This window comes from Otolemur garnettii, unplaced genomic scaffold, assembly GCF_000181295.1.
Source record: "Otolemur garnettii isolate 467f Iridium unplaced genomic scaffold, OtoGar3 scaffold00167, whole genome shotgun sequence".
Taxonomy (NCBI): domain Eukaryota; kingdom Metazoa; phylum Chordata; class Mammalia; order Primates; family Galagidae; genus Otolemur; species Otolemur garnettii.
The window spans coordinates 3284919-3298856 of record NW_003852562.1 but is presented as its reverse complement, the minus strand read 5'-3'; the positions used below and the strand labels follow the sequence as shown (position 1 = coordinate 3298856).

General features: G+C 41.9%; 1 protein-coding gene across 1 annotated transcript in view; it reads right to left on the bottom strand.

Annotated features, from left to right (window-relative positions):
- Positions 1-13938, bottom strand: part of STARD13 (StAR related lipid transfer domain containing 13) — a 170771-nt gene that overhangs the window by 59990 nt on the left and 96843 nt on the right. The window contains exon 2 of the mRNA XM_023519278.1: positions 2163-2234. Within this exon, the coding sequence (XP_023375046.1) occupies positions 2163-2234 (72 nt within the window). The remainder of the gene's footprint in view (positions 1-2162; positions 2235-13938) is intronic.

Genomic DNA, 13938 nt, shown 5'->3' with positions numbered 1-13938 from the left:
TGTCCTGCTGGTGAGGGGGTGTGTGGCCATGATGAAGGCTGTGTGTCCTGCTGGTGAGGGGGTGTGTGGCCATGATGAAGGCTGTGTGTCCTGCTGGTGAGGGGGTGTGTGTAACGGAGGAAGCATGGGCACTGAAGCCCACCTGCCCTGGCTTTGAGTCCTGGCTCTATCACTTCCTCTCTGTGTAACTGGTGCACAAATCACTTACTCTCTTTTGGGTGTCTATTTCTTTATCTGTAAAACAGGGATGATGAGAATTGTTACACCTATCTTCTGGTGTTCTTGTTACTGTTAAATGAACAGTACCAAAAGTGCTGGGAACAGTACGCAGCACACAGTAAGCTCTATCGTGGTTATCTGCTCCTATTATATTTTCAAGATATATGGCTAACTGCACTTCCTAGCCATTTATAGACTCTTCATGTTTAAATCTCATAGTATTTTGAGTTTACAAACACAGTGCATATAGCAGTGGAAAATATACCATTAGGGGTCAAGAGACTAGGATTTTAGTTCTGACTCCTCCACCTTACAACCTTGGAAATGTTACTTCATCTTTCCAGGAATTTGCTTTCCCCATTAGTAATCAATGGTGAAGGGCAGGAGTGACGGAGGGTTGCTGAGACCCAAACTATAAGCCCTGTCTTTGTCTAAAAGCCTATGAAAGCTTTTTTCAGAGATTCTAGACTTCAAAGCACATTCAGAGATAGGCTCTCCTTTATTCTCCCAGAATTTAGGTGGGGGAATTAGAATACGGGCTTTTTCTTTTCAAATATAAAACTGAGCATCTAGAGCAGGTGTCCTCAAACTGCGGCCTGCGGGCCACATGTGGCCCGCCTAGGACATTTATCCGGCCCACTGGGTGTTTTTTGCCACTGCTGCCTGTCCTGCTTAGCAGCTGACTTGTCCCGGGGCCTGCAGTCTGGCCCACCAACTGTCTGAGGGACAGTGAACTGGCCCCCTGTTTAAAAAGGACCCTTGAAGGAATGGATGGAAGTCACCTATGAAAGTAAAGGATAATTTTGCTGACTTCCATCCTACGTAAGTCTCATGTCAAGGGGAAGCAAAGCAGCCCTGGGCAGGGTGCTGCCCACCCTGGCTACCTGTGAAGATCCACGCTTCTTGCTGCACCCTGCCCTGTGCCTGAGAATCACCTTTGGGAAGAGATGGCATCCAAGAGGCCTGTCCCCTCTGGTTTCCTTTTCTGTTTGGCCAGTGGAAAGCCATGGCAGGAGGAAGAGGGAGGCACGGTGGCCGGGGGTATCCGTCTCTCATCTCAGGATCACTCCCTGGGAGGATGCCCTCAGCAGCTGTGTCCTCCCTCCTGGGGAGCGCCATGGCTCCATCCGCTTTCGGGCTCTGCCACCTTGTCCCTGGGCCTGCCCCTTTGGCCCCCGGGTTGTGACAGCCATGCTGCTGTAAGCCCTGGGCTGTGCCTCCTGGTTCCTCTGTCCTGCCCACACCTTTTTGTAATGAACACAGTTTCACATAAATCTTCCACACATCATCTTGTGGATGTTATCTGCTTGTATAGGGTTCCTGATTAATTCCCCACAGATAAGGATGATCTGAGGAGGAGTTAAAAGCTTTGGTTATAATTTTAGATGTCAGTGAAACTTACAAGTGAGTAAGTTTATTAGTTGTCAATAAAAAAATCTATGGAAGGAAGTATGATTCTAGCAATAAAAGCACTGTATGTAAAACTCAGAAGAATTAACATCCGATTCATATCATATACATTTTTTACCTACTAATAAAAACAGAACTATGGAGAAATCTGAAAACAATTAGTTTTGTAATTTCCAGGAAAAAAATTTCAACAATAAATTCATTGTAATTTCAAGAAAACTGAGAGTAGTGAAGAAAAAATGAGGAAAAACAAGAAAGAAAGCACAGCAAGGCTGCCGTTGGCAGAAGAGTGGAAGGAGAAGGCAGAGCTTGGGCTTGTAGTGAAGAGAGGAGGGGAGTAGCATGGGCCTGGGAAGCGATATTTATTTGTAAATTGGTCTCAGGATAAACGCTGAGCATTGCAGAGGCTGAGAGAAAAAGAAAGCAAAGTAAAATGGTCTAGAAAATAGAATCCCGGAAGCCAAAAGACCCCTCCGGCCACCTGCGGTAGGTCAGGGATGCCCTCTGTTCGGAGAGCGCGGGGCAGGCCCTACCTTCGTACAGCTGGGCGTACTGCGGGAAGCCGGCCGCGCGGAGCCACTCACACGCCTCCTTGGCTTCGATCTCTGAAAGGGACAAGAGACGACGGAGAGGTGAGTCCCACAGCCGCACCCTGGCACTCCGCCTTCTCAGTCATGGAGACGCTGGAGAGCTTTGCGCCCGTTAGGACAAAGCGAAATGGTTCCCAGGTCAGTCTGTGTAAGTGGCCGACCAGGCTGGGAGCAGGAGAGTGGGCGACACAGAGGCCGAACGAGTTTCTTGTCTACCTAAGATTTCTTCAACGTTGAGCCCTAAGTACGGAGATACCAACAAAACCACAGAGGACGATGACAGGGAAAACTGTCTGACTGTTAACACACCAGGGAACCAGGGGACAAGGAGGAAGGAGGAAATACTTCTTTATAATCTGTTTTCTTTTCTTTTTTTTTTTTTTGAGACAGAGCCTCAAGCTGTCACCCTGGGTAGAGTGCCCTGGCTTCACTGCTCACAGCAACCTCCAACTCCTGGGCTCAAGCGAGTCTCCTGCCTCAGCCTCCCAAGTAGCTGGGACCACAGGCGCCCGCCACAACGCCTGGCTATTTTTTAGTTGCAGCCATCATTGTTGTTTGGCGAGCCGGGCTGGATTCGAACTCGCCACCTTAGGTGTATGTGGCTGGCGCCTTGGCCGCTTGAGCCACAGGTGCAGAGCCTATAATCTGTTTTCTTAATGGAGTATTTTTTAAATTTCAGAGATAAGGCTAAGCATGTTTATGCAGCATTCCTTTATTTTTTCACTCTTGGGATACTGAAAAACTGGATGGTCTATGAAAGTGTATTTTCTCATGAAAAAAGGTATTACAAAAATTCAGTGATAATCTTTTTTTTTTTTTAAACTTCACTAATGGCCTTAATTCCCAATGCATTCTAACAAGCTGTTCATTCATCAGGCACACTGGAATGATTTCAAGCTTTGGAGTGCAGCATGGAAAGAGAACTGACGATCCGGAATTGAGACCTGAGTTGGATGAGGCTGCCAGAAACCTCTGAGGGCCAAGCCCCAGAGGTTGATTTGTCCCTTGGGAGGCCATTTTTGGAGTGGATGTACTGACAGCCCACTGGACCACCTGCCTGGGGAGTGAGATGGGAGGAGTCTACAGTATGTGAACCAGGTCACTTTTTGACCTTGTGAATCCTGGATCTTTTCCCAACCACAACTCTGTTAGATAAATAGGAATCCAAAGGAAAAGAAGTTCATCTGTCAAAAGTGCAGTTTCTCCAAACAAAATTAAATAGCCCAGTCTAACAAGTCTTCACCAAGGCCGCTTCTCTTCTGTTAAGGACGTGTCCTCATCAGGCCGTTTCCATTTGCTCTGACGTTTGTTTTCCCCTCCGGTCAACACTGGAGTGTACAGAGCATTCTGGGGACCACTGCACAGAAGTGATTTCCACTCATATCTCATTAGGCCTGAGATTAAACCTCAGCAATGAAAGCTCAGTGTCTGTGCAGCAAGATGTGGCAGCTATCTGGTACAAATTAAGAAAACAGACCAAAGGGCAGATCTTACTCAGGCCCCAACAGGAAGAGCAAAAACCTGCAGCCATTCCCACTGATCTGGTTAGATCTAGACGGAAATTTGTCATTAAATGTGGGGAAACAGAGCCCTCGGGGGCTCCTGTCCCAGATCGCTGGCTGCCACTGGCATCTTCTCATCTGCTGACACTCCAGGGAATGACAATTTATAAGCTCAAGTTTTGTCTCAGATGTGAGTGTTTTCCATGTGAATTCAGTCAGCACAGGGCCCATTCCCGCCGTGTACACATGGTTCAGAAATACCCACCTTGCCAGTCTGTTTGCTCAGATACCCCAAACACATGCCCTCCTTCTACACCCCCCAACCTTGGCTGCTGGCTGGAAACATACTTTTTGGAAAGCACTTGTGTCAGGAGGGGAGTCTCTTAGATTCCCCCAAGCACCATTCAGATGGGAGCTTCTGCTGAGACAAGCTGTACTGGCTAACATGGGCTTTCCCCTAGAACGTAAGAAAGGCAACCATTGATCGCACTGCTTACAATTTCCATTTAGTGCTCGATTGGGAGTCCGTACATGAGAGCTTCCACTCTGATAACCACACACATATTTCAGAGGAATTAGGAAACCCATATTCTATTAGGAACACATGAGAAAATGTGATGAGTTGCGCCTGTATCATAGATAGAATGTTGCCTTATACATTTTCAAGTTTCAGCTTTATCTTCAGTATACAGGGTGGACACAAAGTTCGTGTGCAATTTACTGTGTTAAACTATTTTAAATGGCACACGAACTTTATGTCCACTCTCTATAATACAGTGGGTAGAAATGAGAAGATATTTAATTTCTAGACATGCTGTAAACCTAACACGAGTCGGCAAGTGTTAGAGAGAAACCCAGAATTCTGTAGCTTCTCTTTGAACTATGTGAATGCTATGAATTTTCTATCTTATCATTATTTTTACTATGATCAATATGTTAAGCTAAATTGTTCACTGGAATAAGCTGATTTTTAAGAGGTAGGCATTCATTCAGCTTTTAGGTCTCAGGGAGTCAAATGACAACAAAAATAGTAGTTAGTAAAGACAACAAGTGAGAAGAAGCCACATCTCAGCCTTGGCAGATGGCTCTGTGGGCCATCACTTCTCACACCGGACTTGCCATCCTATTTGCCAAACACCCCTCAAACACACACCCTCCTCCTACAACCCCCTAACCCCCAGCCCTAGCTACAGCATCTTGGTGCCTCAATTTAAGGGTAAAACAAACTTTTGTTTACCAGTTGGTAACAAAGAAACTCCCCCAAAATAATCGACATAATTAACCACAATCAAATTTGACTTTGCCCAGCAAATTGAGTTGGGGAGAGGATAAAAAAGTTTTAAAATTATTATCAAGTCTTTACAATTCCTACTAACTCCTATCAGCCAAATGCTCATGTTTTCCCTAGGGCAACTGGAAGTGGCTGAAATGATTAGAGAATTAAAAGGGAATCATTATTGCCAGTGCCATCATTTCACAAGGATCTACCTAATGAGATTTAAATGACATTTGAAGAGCAAAGTGTGAAAATCTCTTCTTTACTGTGCTGTGCTAGCCAGTGTTAACATTATGTGAAAAAATGAAGAGCTATTAAAATCACAGTTCTACGGTTTTATTTGTTTTCCACCTGCAATCCTTCCTGCCCCTGCAGCAGCTCCAGGGTTATCAGGCCAACCACCAGCTCACTGGAGCTCTCTCGTGCAACCCCTGTATGTGGGGTAGACCCAAAGGATGCCCTTAGACAGAAGGACCCTCAAATCTCCACCAAGGATACTGCACTACTTTACTAGGGAAAACCAATCCACGGGTGTCTTGATAGGATTTTCAACAGAATTTTTGTAGTTATTCTGGATCATAATCATTTCATCATTTCATTTTTTACTCTCTAGCAGATTATCTATGTTTGCCTGTACAACCCTCCTCACTTCTTCCCATAACAGACCTCCTCTAAGCAAGAATTTGTCTTGTATGTGATTTATGTGAGGCTGACACCCCTGCCCCCCAACCACACATCCTGACTCTAACACGACCACATATATGTTGACCAGAACCCCATCCCCCTTAGCCTAAGGATATAGAGGAGCTTTGGGGCCTTACATCAATAGTCTTCTGGGGGCTGAAATCAGCTGGATGAGAAAAGAGAGATCCAGTGTTTCACCTGGAAGTTTGGTTTGCACAAAATCCAAGCAAGCCTGTGCACTGGTGTATAGTACTTAATAAATTCAGTCGATGGCTTGGTGCTAAGCACTGCGGCCATTCCACTGGAGCAGAAGTCACTGCCATCAATTGCCTTTTCTACACGCTTAGAACATAATGCGATTTATTACCTGAGAACAAAGGTGCTGTAGAACCACCATGGCCCGTGATAGGTTTTCAGAGTATTATCATGTTTCTTACTTATAGATGCTCAGTGTTCAAAATTTACTAAAAGTTACAGGAAGTGTTGATGAAAGACAAAAAGTCAGCTCTTGTCCCATTATTAATGCATCATTTGATACAGGTTATTTGTCAAAGTGTAATATGGGGATATCTTTGGTTGACTGCTTTTCTCACGTAGGACACTATGAATATTTTCCCATAGAATGATACTGTTTGTAAAGATGGGAAATCTACTTTGTTTTGAGAATGGTGCTCATTTTTTAAATACTTGAATTTTGAATACTGCCGAATGCATTTCCCCGCAGAGAGATTATGGCGTCGAGTAGCCAAGAGAAAACAGTTGGGTAGGTCCTCACCAATGCAGACCAATTGAAGAGAAGACTGGAAGACTATATAAGTTAAAAGAGATTTACGAGCTGTTTCTTTAAAGAAATATTTAGTGGCTTGGACACCAACAGTCCGTAGGCAGGACTCAGGATGGCCTCATAAAGTAAGGGGTTATACAGAGCACACAGCAAATTTGCAGACAGGTTTGCAAGCCTCATCTCAGGTTACAATCGCATTGTATTTTTAAACTGGTGCTTCCAACTTTCTTGGGAACAGTGTGTTCTCTTAGCTAAGCATTTTAAGCACATGTACATTTTGGTTTACATTATTCTCAGCACAGCAAATGCTTTTTCCATAGCCAGCCCAAAGGTACTGGGTAGTCTTTTTAAACGACCGAAATTTCAAATTAGGGCCAACTTGAAATTTATTATCATCAGAAATGGAGCTGGCTAGAAAGAACTTGTTCTACTGTGGAAAGTTTATGAAATCATTATATATGAGTGCATGTATTTATGTGGTTCTTACAAATCTCCTTGAATTTCCAGGGACAAACTGGCTCCGATCTAAGTAGGTCTTCTTTCTTAGATGTTCATTAAAAGGACACAAGAGAATCGGGGTGAGAAAGACAGTGTGACCTCCATGTGATTTAGGAAAGGGGGATTGAGAATGGTGCTCTTGCTTTTTTCATTGCCCTGGCTAACTAGGTGGGCACCCGGTTTCTGAAAGATTAGGAGCACAGCTCAGCAGGATGATTCAGCCACCACAAAGCATCTGCAGTGGAGGCAATTATCACTGTTAAAGGGTATCAAAGGTATTAAGATTTCAGCGGGCTTTCCTGGTTGTTGGCTTAGGATAATTTCTATGGCTAAATGAGCTTCATTATTAACGTACTACTTAAGGAGAATGACTCCTTTGTCTTCAGACAGAATTTCTCAAGTGAAGTCTCTATTTATTGAAGGTGTATTTCTTTGGCCCATACACCAGGCCAGTTTGTTAAAATCAATGCCAGGGTATCCAGTCCATCTATATATGGACATGAATAATAAAATCATTAATATTACATAGAACCCTAAACTACCACCGCAATCGTCCCAAGAGGGCTTTATAACTTTAATCACAGGTGCAGGATGAAATGTCAGGTTTTTAGCAGTAATAGACTTTGATTTAGATCCCATGGCATAGCGTCAGAATATATATTTTTTTACTTTTAAAATTATAAATTACATTATTTTAATGTGTAAAAGGCCCAAATATCTTAAATGCATACCAACTATAATTTTTTTCTAACAGCATAACATTTTCTATGATATTCTAAATCGCCAAAAGGAGTTAAGATACAGGTTATTTGGAATAAACTTAAGATTATTAATCATTGAATGTTCAAAATAGTGCATCAACTTACAAACACCCACTTTATCTCCCCATAATTTGAGTCAATTTTTACCTTGGTGAGTAACAAAGTATTGTCAGCAAGTCCGTGACTGTAGGAGAAAGAAATCTGGAAGATCCGTACTTGTCGTGACAACTAATTGTACTCAGTTGAGACAGAGATTCTGCCCCTGTTTATGTGCACTTTCTTCCCAAAAGCGAGAGTCATAGACACAATATTCCTTTACCAATTCTGAACATTAGCCTTATTTCCCAGGCCTTGAGATATCTTCTGCAGTGGGTCTGCGCAAATTCACTCAAGAGTTGTTTTTAATCATTCTTTTTCATCCTGGTTTAGGAAATCATATATATAATATGCTATATATTGTATACCATATGATATATATACTTATATGAATATACAAATCAAATATATTATACACATTCAATTTATCATTTTTAATTATTAAATATATAATTAACACATATATACACATACACTGTATATGCTCTTTTTCCTTGTATGTTCCCAAAGATCCCCCGCCCTTCCAGTTGCAGGGCTCCCTGCTGGGCCACGTGACCCACTCTGGCCAATCGAATGTGAGCAGTAACATATGCTAGTTTCAAGCAAAAACACTTCGCAGGCCACCCCCTAATTCTTCTAGCTGTTCTGTTCTTTTCCCTTTGCCATGAGGCTAGCAGGTCTTCCATGGAGCTATATTCCTTCAGCCTGGGTCCCAGAATGATGACACTGGGGACAGAGCCACAGCAGAGCAGCTGCTGACATGTAACATAAGCAAGGAATAAAATCCTATTGTTTTATGGCACTATAATGTGAGGGACAATTTGTTAAAGGGGCATAATCCAGCTAATTTAACACAGCTGCTGGGTATTTATTCTACAGCTGAAAGGTGTGGAAGGCAACACAAGGCCAGGTTTGGCAGCTCACGCCTGCAATCTTAGCCCTTTGGGAGGCTGAGGTGGGTGGATTGCTTGAACTCAGGAGTTTAAGACCAGCCTGAGCAAGAGTGAGACCCTATCTCTACTAAAAAACAGAAAAATTAGCCCAGTGTTGTGTTGCATGCCTGTAGTCCCAGCTACGTGGGAGGCTGAGGCAAGAGGCTCTCTTGAGCCCAAGAGTTTGAGGTTGCTGTGAGCTCTGATCACCATAGCACTCTACCCAGGGAGACTCTGTCTCAAAAAACAAAAACAAAAACGTGTGGGGCGGCACCTCTGGCTCCAAGGAGTAGGGCGCTGGCCCCATATACCAGAGGTGGCAGGTTCAAACCCAGCCCTGGCCAAAACTGAAAAAAAAAAAGTGTAAAAATCTTCACATGCATCCACATGTGTGAGTTCACACACACATACACATTCGCACCACAGAAAATCAGAAGTTCAGTTGCAATTTGAATAAGGAAACTCTTGAGGAATACAAGTACTATTTCCATGCACATATTCCCAATAGTATTTACAAAAATTTTATGAATTTCCCCTCACCCTAATCTCAAAGAAAAAAAAAAAGAAAGAAAGAAAGCAGAACATATATGCTCTCCCAGCCAAATAGTTTCTGACCAGATTGTTTTGACTCAAGTTTTCCATGAGGCAGAGTAGTTCTTTCTTCTCCTCTTTCATTTGGTACAGATTGTTCCCATCAGGCGCCTGTGGTATTTGTCAGGCAGGCTGCACGCAGACACCAGCGCAGGAGCATCCCCAGCTTTCTGAAGTTGTGGAGCCACTGCCCACCGCTAAATCCCAAGACATTCTCCAAGATGGAGTCACTTAATGAAATGCAAGGCAGGGGGTGGACAGTCGGGTCAGACGATGAGAATGAAGGTTATCATTTTCAGGCATTGTCCGAAATGCTTCCATGTTGACTCAACAAGCCATAAAATAGTGTCTTCGGTAACCCTTCCTGGGACAAGTGCGTGAGATTCTGGAGATGGTCTGGCTCTCTCTCTCTCGCTCTTTCTAACTTAGTTTCTCCGGCTTCTGTTGGAAAGGTGGCAAATAAGAGTGCCTGGTCGCTTACTAGACACTGGCTCCCGGGGCAGAATCTCTGACTTCCACAAAGTACCAGAATAGCCCATGCAGATTCACCCTGTTTCATGTTAATAATTTTTTTTGGCGGGGGCGGGGGGGTCTGGGGAAAAGCAAGTGCTTTGGACAAGTCAGATTTCTCAGCCTTTGACAAGTACTCTATCATCCTACAATGTTTTAAGATTTTCATTTTTTTTTTTTTTTAGAGAGACAGAGTCTTACTTTATTGCCCTTGGTAGAGTGCTGTGGTGTCACAGCTCACAGCAACCTCCAGCTCCTGGGCTTAGGTGATTCTCCTGCCTCAGCCTCCTGAGTAGCTGGGACTACGGGCACCTGTCACAATGCCTGGCTATTTTTTTGTTGCAATTTGGCTGGGGCTGGTTTGAACCTGCCACCCTCGGTATATGGGGCTGGCGCCCTATTCACTGAGCCATAGGTGCCACCCAAGATGTTCATTTTTTAGATGTTAAAAAACTTATGCAATTATGCATGTTTTTAGGGTATCAAACTTCTTCTGTACCCATTTCCAGATATATCTGAATTTCTGTTCTCGTAAGAGGTTATCTGCTGTTCTAGTTACCTAGCTCAATTCTTTTATGGCTCTGGTTACTCCAGTTATTCCAGAAGTTTTCAAGACATCAAGAACTTTGCTTTGTAGGTAAAAGAAGGAGACAGATTCTGTTGGGATAAAATCACTCCAAAACCCTACAGGGCCTTTCCCAATTCTATTGCTCCTCATAGGGTTGTCATGGCAAGACAGAGCTTGGCCAAAGCTTCTGACACCTTCTCAAGGCTTTCTACAACGGTAATATCTGGATCCATCAACTAGTCTTCCCTTAATTTAATTCCAAGGAAAGATTGGCACAATTTAAATATCCTTTTATTATCTAACTATACATAAAGATTTTATTTTATACATTTTTTTTTGTATTCCTTGGCTCAGATTGTAAATAAAACGCTCACTGAGAAGTGTGCAACGTGTCCCTGCCAGTTTTCTGAAATCCCTTCTAGCTGTTTTCTGAACATAAGCAAAATCATTGACTGCATGAATAATTTTCTAAATACACATCACTCATTTCAGAAAATGAGGGTCATATTCTAGAAATTAAATTGTTATTAGGTTTTAAGATGCTGATTAATTTTTCTCCATGTTCTTTATGGTCAAAGAGACTGCTGAGGTTAGCGATTTGAATATTGAGTTTTTATTTTTCAGTTTTTTAACAGGCATATTATATGTTCCTTACAGAAGAAAATTTAAGATGAATGAGATAGTTGAAATAGTTCTAATGAATTTGGGATGGAGGAGATTAAACTCCCAACTGAATAGATGGAAGAAGTAACTGGCATTGCTGGAACCCCATTTTTTCTTTTCTTTTTCTTTGTTTTTTTGGAGGGAGGCAGGGTCTCACTTTGTTGCCCAGGCTGGAGTGCAGTAGCGTGATCATAGCTCACTGCAGCTTTGGACTCCTGGGCTTAAGCAATCCTCTTGCCTCAGGCTTCTGAGTAGCTGGGACTAAGGCACATGTTGCAATACCTGGCTAATTTTTCTATATTCTTTTAGAGGTAGGGTCTTGCTATGTTGCTCAGGCTAGTCTTAAAATCCTGGTCTCAAGTGATCCTCCTACCTTGGCCTCCCAAAGTGCTGGGATTATAGGCATGACCCACCGTGGCCAGCCTGGAACCCTTGTTTTCATCGGAAATAATGATACACTTATGACTTGTGTCATGCTATTATATACTTACATGGCATACTGATAGCAAAGTCAATTAAAGTGTCCCATAAACATGTCACAAATGCAATCAAACAGGTAAAGAAAAGTTATACAAGTTGTAAAAATGTTTAAAAAGTTTAAAATGTAATGGAAGTTTAAAAACTCTTGAATATTATAAATTATATAGTAGATAACTTCCAATTGTAAAGAATATTTTTGGGTCTTTATAATTAAATTGTCATAAAATCTTAGTCGAGCTTCTTCAAATTTGAAAATTAAGAAGTAAGAAATGGCAGAAGTACATGCCATGTGAAGACAGTTACCTCTCAATAGAAGCTCAGGTGGCTCCTTTGTCTAATATGAATATAATTTAACTCCCTGGCTAGCTTTGGGGCACATAACAATTTTTGTTAATAGAGTCAGTATGATGTCCTTGGCTAATGTGCTTGGCAAGACAGTCACTGAGTTCGGGTATAAAAGGATTATTTTCCCCAAGAACAGATGAATAAGAGATAAAAGTGACTTAAAATTCTTCCTTAAATAAGATCTAACAGAAGAGTAGCAAAACTAAAACCTAAACACTCACACACAGATACTCAGACCGAAGCTAACGTGCTCACAGAAGGGAAGCACACAAACCAAGTCGGCAAGTTGCAGAGATGCCTTCCTTATTAAAATACCAGCAGTGGCCATTGCTGCAGCATTTTGGTGATGTTAGCTGCTCAGTGACACTGAACTCTGGCATCTGCGCAGGCTGGCGAATCCGTCAGTGCCAACCCCAGGGCTGCTGAGCAAGAGACAGTGCTGGGTTTTAGCTGCACTCAAGTGAGGCCGCATGATAGATAGATGAGCAGATTGCTCATTTTCAAACATACAATAAAAATAATTTTTATTTTCTGTTACTAAGTAAAAAGATAAGCAAAAAGAAGGAAAGAATGAAGAAAGGAAGGAAGAAAAGGAAGGGAGGGAGGAAAAACATCACCATAATTCTATACCTAGAGACTGATTAATATTTTGTTGGCATAAAATCTCTCATTCTTTTAGTATGAAGATATGTGTGTATGTGTGTCTAGGCTAAGTATACAATCTATTTTACATTATCTTTAAATAAAATTGTAGTCTTTTTTTTTTGCTTAACAATGCACTTTGAACATCTATGCCAACAGATGTCCTCCTCAAACATTCTGGATGGCTGAACAACATTCCTACTGCCATTACTTTAAAAACAGCATCTTCTTTGATCAATTCAGGGTTCCATAACCATGGTTAAAAATAATACATCCAGTTAGTTCTCTGGAGGCTTTCATTCCAAATAAAGAATTTCACCAGAATGTGCATCCTGACGGGTGTATTCAGGGACTACTTCTGGGTTGACATTTCTCATGTTGTTTTACATTCTGGATTAAGATACTTCTCATATGGTTTTGATTTATATTCTCAGCAGACTTCAAAAAGGAAATTCCAAGTGGAAGTTTATTCACACACCAGAACTATGTTTAAATGATGCTACAGGGATGTCTTAAACTAACAGGAGTCAGGAAGTTCAAAGTTAAGTAAGGTTAGGGCCTGAACCATGTTCCCACCTCTTCCTTCTTGGTCGTTTTAGGTATTTGGAAAATTGAGATTTTATGTAACAGCTGTTCCACTTGTCTTTGACCTCCTGCATACGTGCTGAGACAATTTCAAAGATGCATTTCACTTTAGTGTAATAACTTAGTATATCCTTGGTTGCTGAAGTTTCAAGGTTGTACTTAAAAAGCAAAACAAAACAAACCAGATCAAATAAAGAAAATCTCCACATCTTGCTTTAATGACTAGATGAATATTTGGAGTCTATGTGACTCCCCAAATCCTTTAAATAATCAAAAGCAAAACGTGATCCAAGTCTGTGAAACTAGCACATGCACCCAAAGTGCAGCCTTGTACCACAGGACAGTTTATTTTTGTGCCGGGTTAATGATACTGCTTTATAGGAGAGGTTAAATTGAAGATACATTCTAATTTCATTTTATTCTTAACTAAAGGCAAATCTATTTCTTAAAAATAATGCAAGCTTATTCTTTTATTGAATATACATATACTTAGTTTCACAGATAAACTTTTTTAAAAGAACCTGTCAATTTGTTCAGAAAAGGTCCCCTTCTTTAAGGGCAGAAGCACACTAACTGGGCCCAATAGAGGTAACATGGAATAAGGTGGTTAAAAGTGAGTCTATTTTCTACCTTCACCTTGCAATTCTCTTGTGCCTTGGGGTAGGTCGACTTCAGCATGCCTCAGTTTACTCATCTATAAAATGGAAATAAACAATGGTCCCTACTTCAGAGGGCTGTGGTAAGGATTCAATGATTAAATCACTGTAAGTGAGCAGACGTGTATGCGGAGCATAAGTATTTG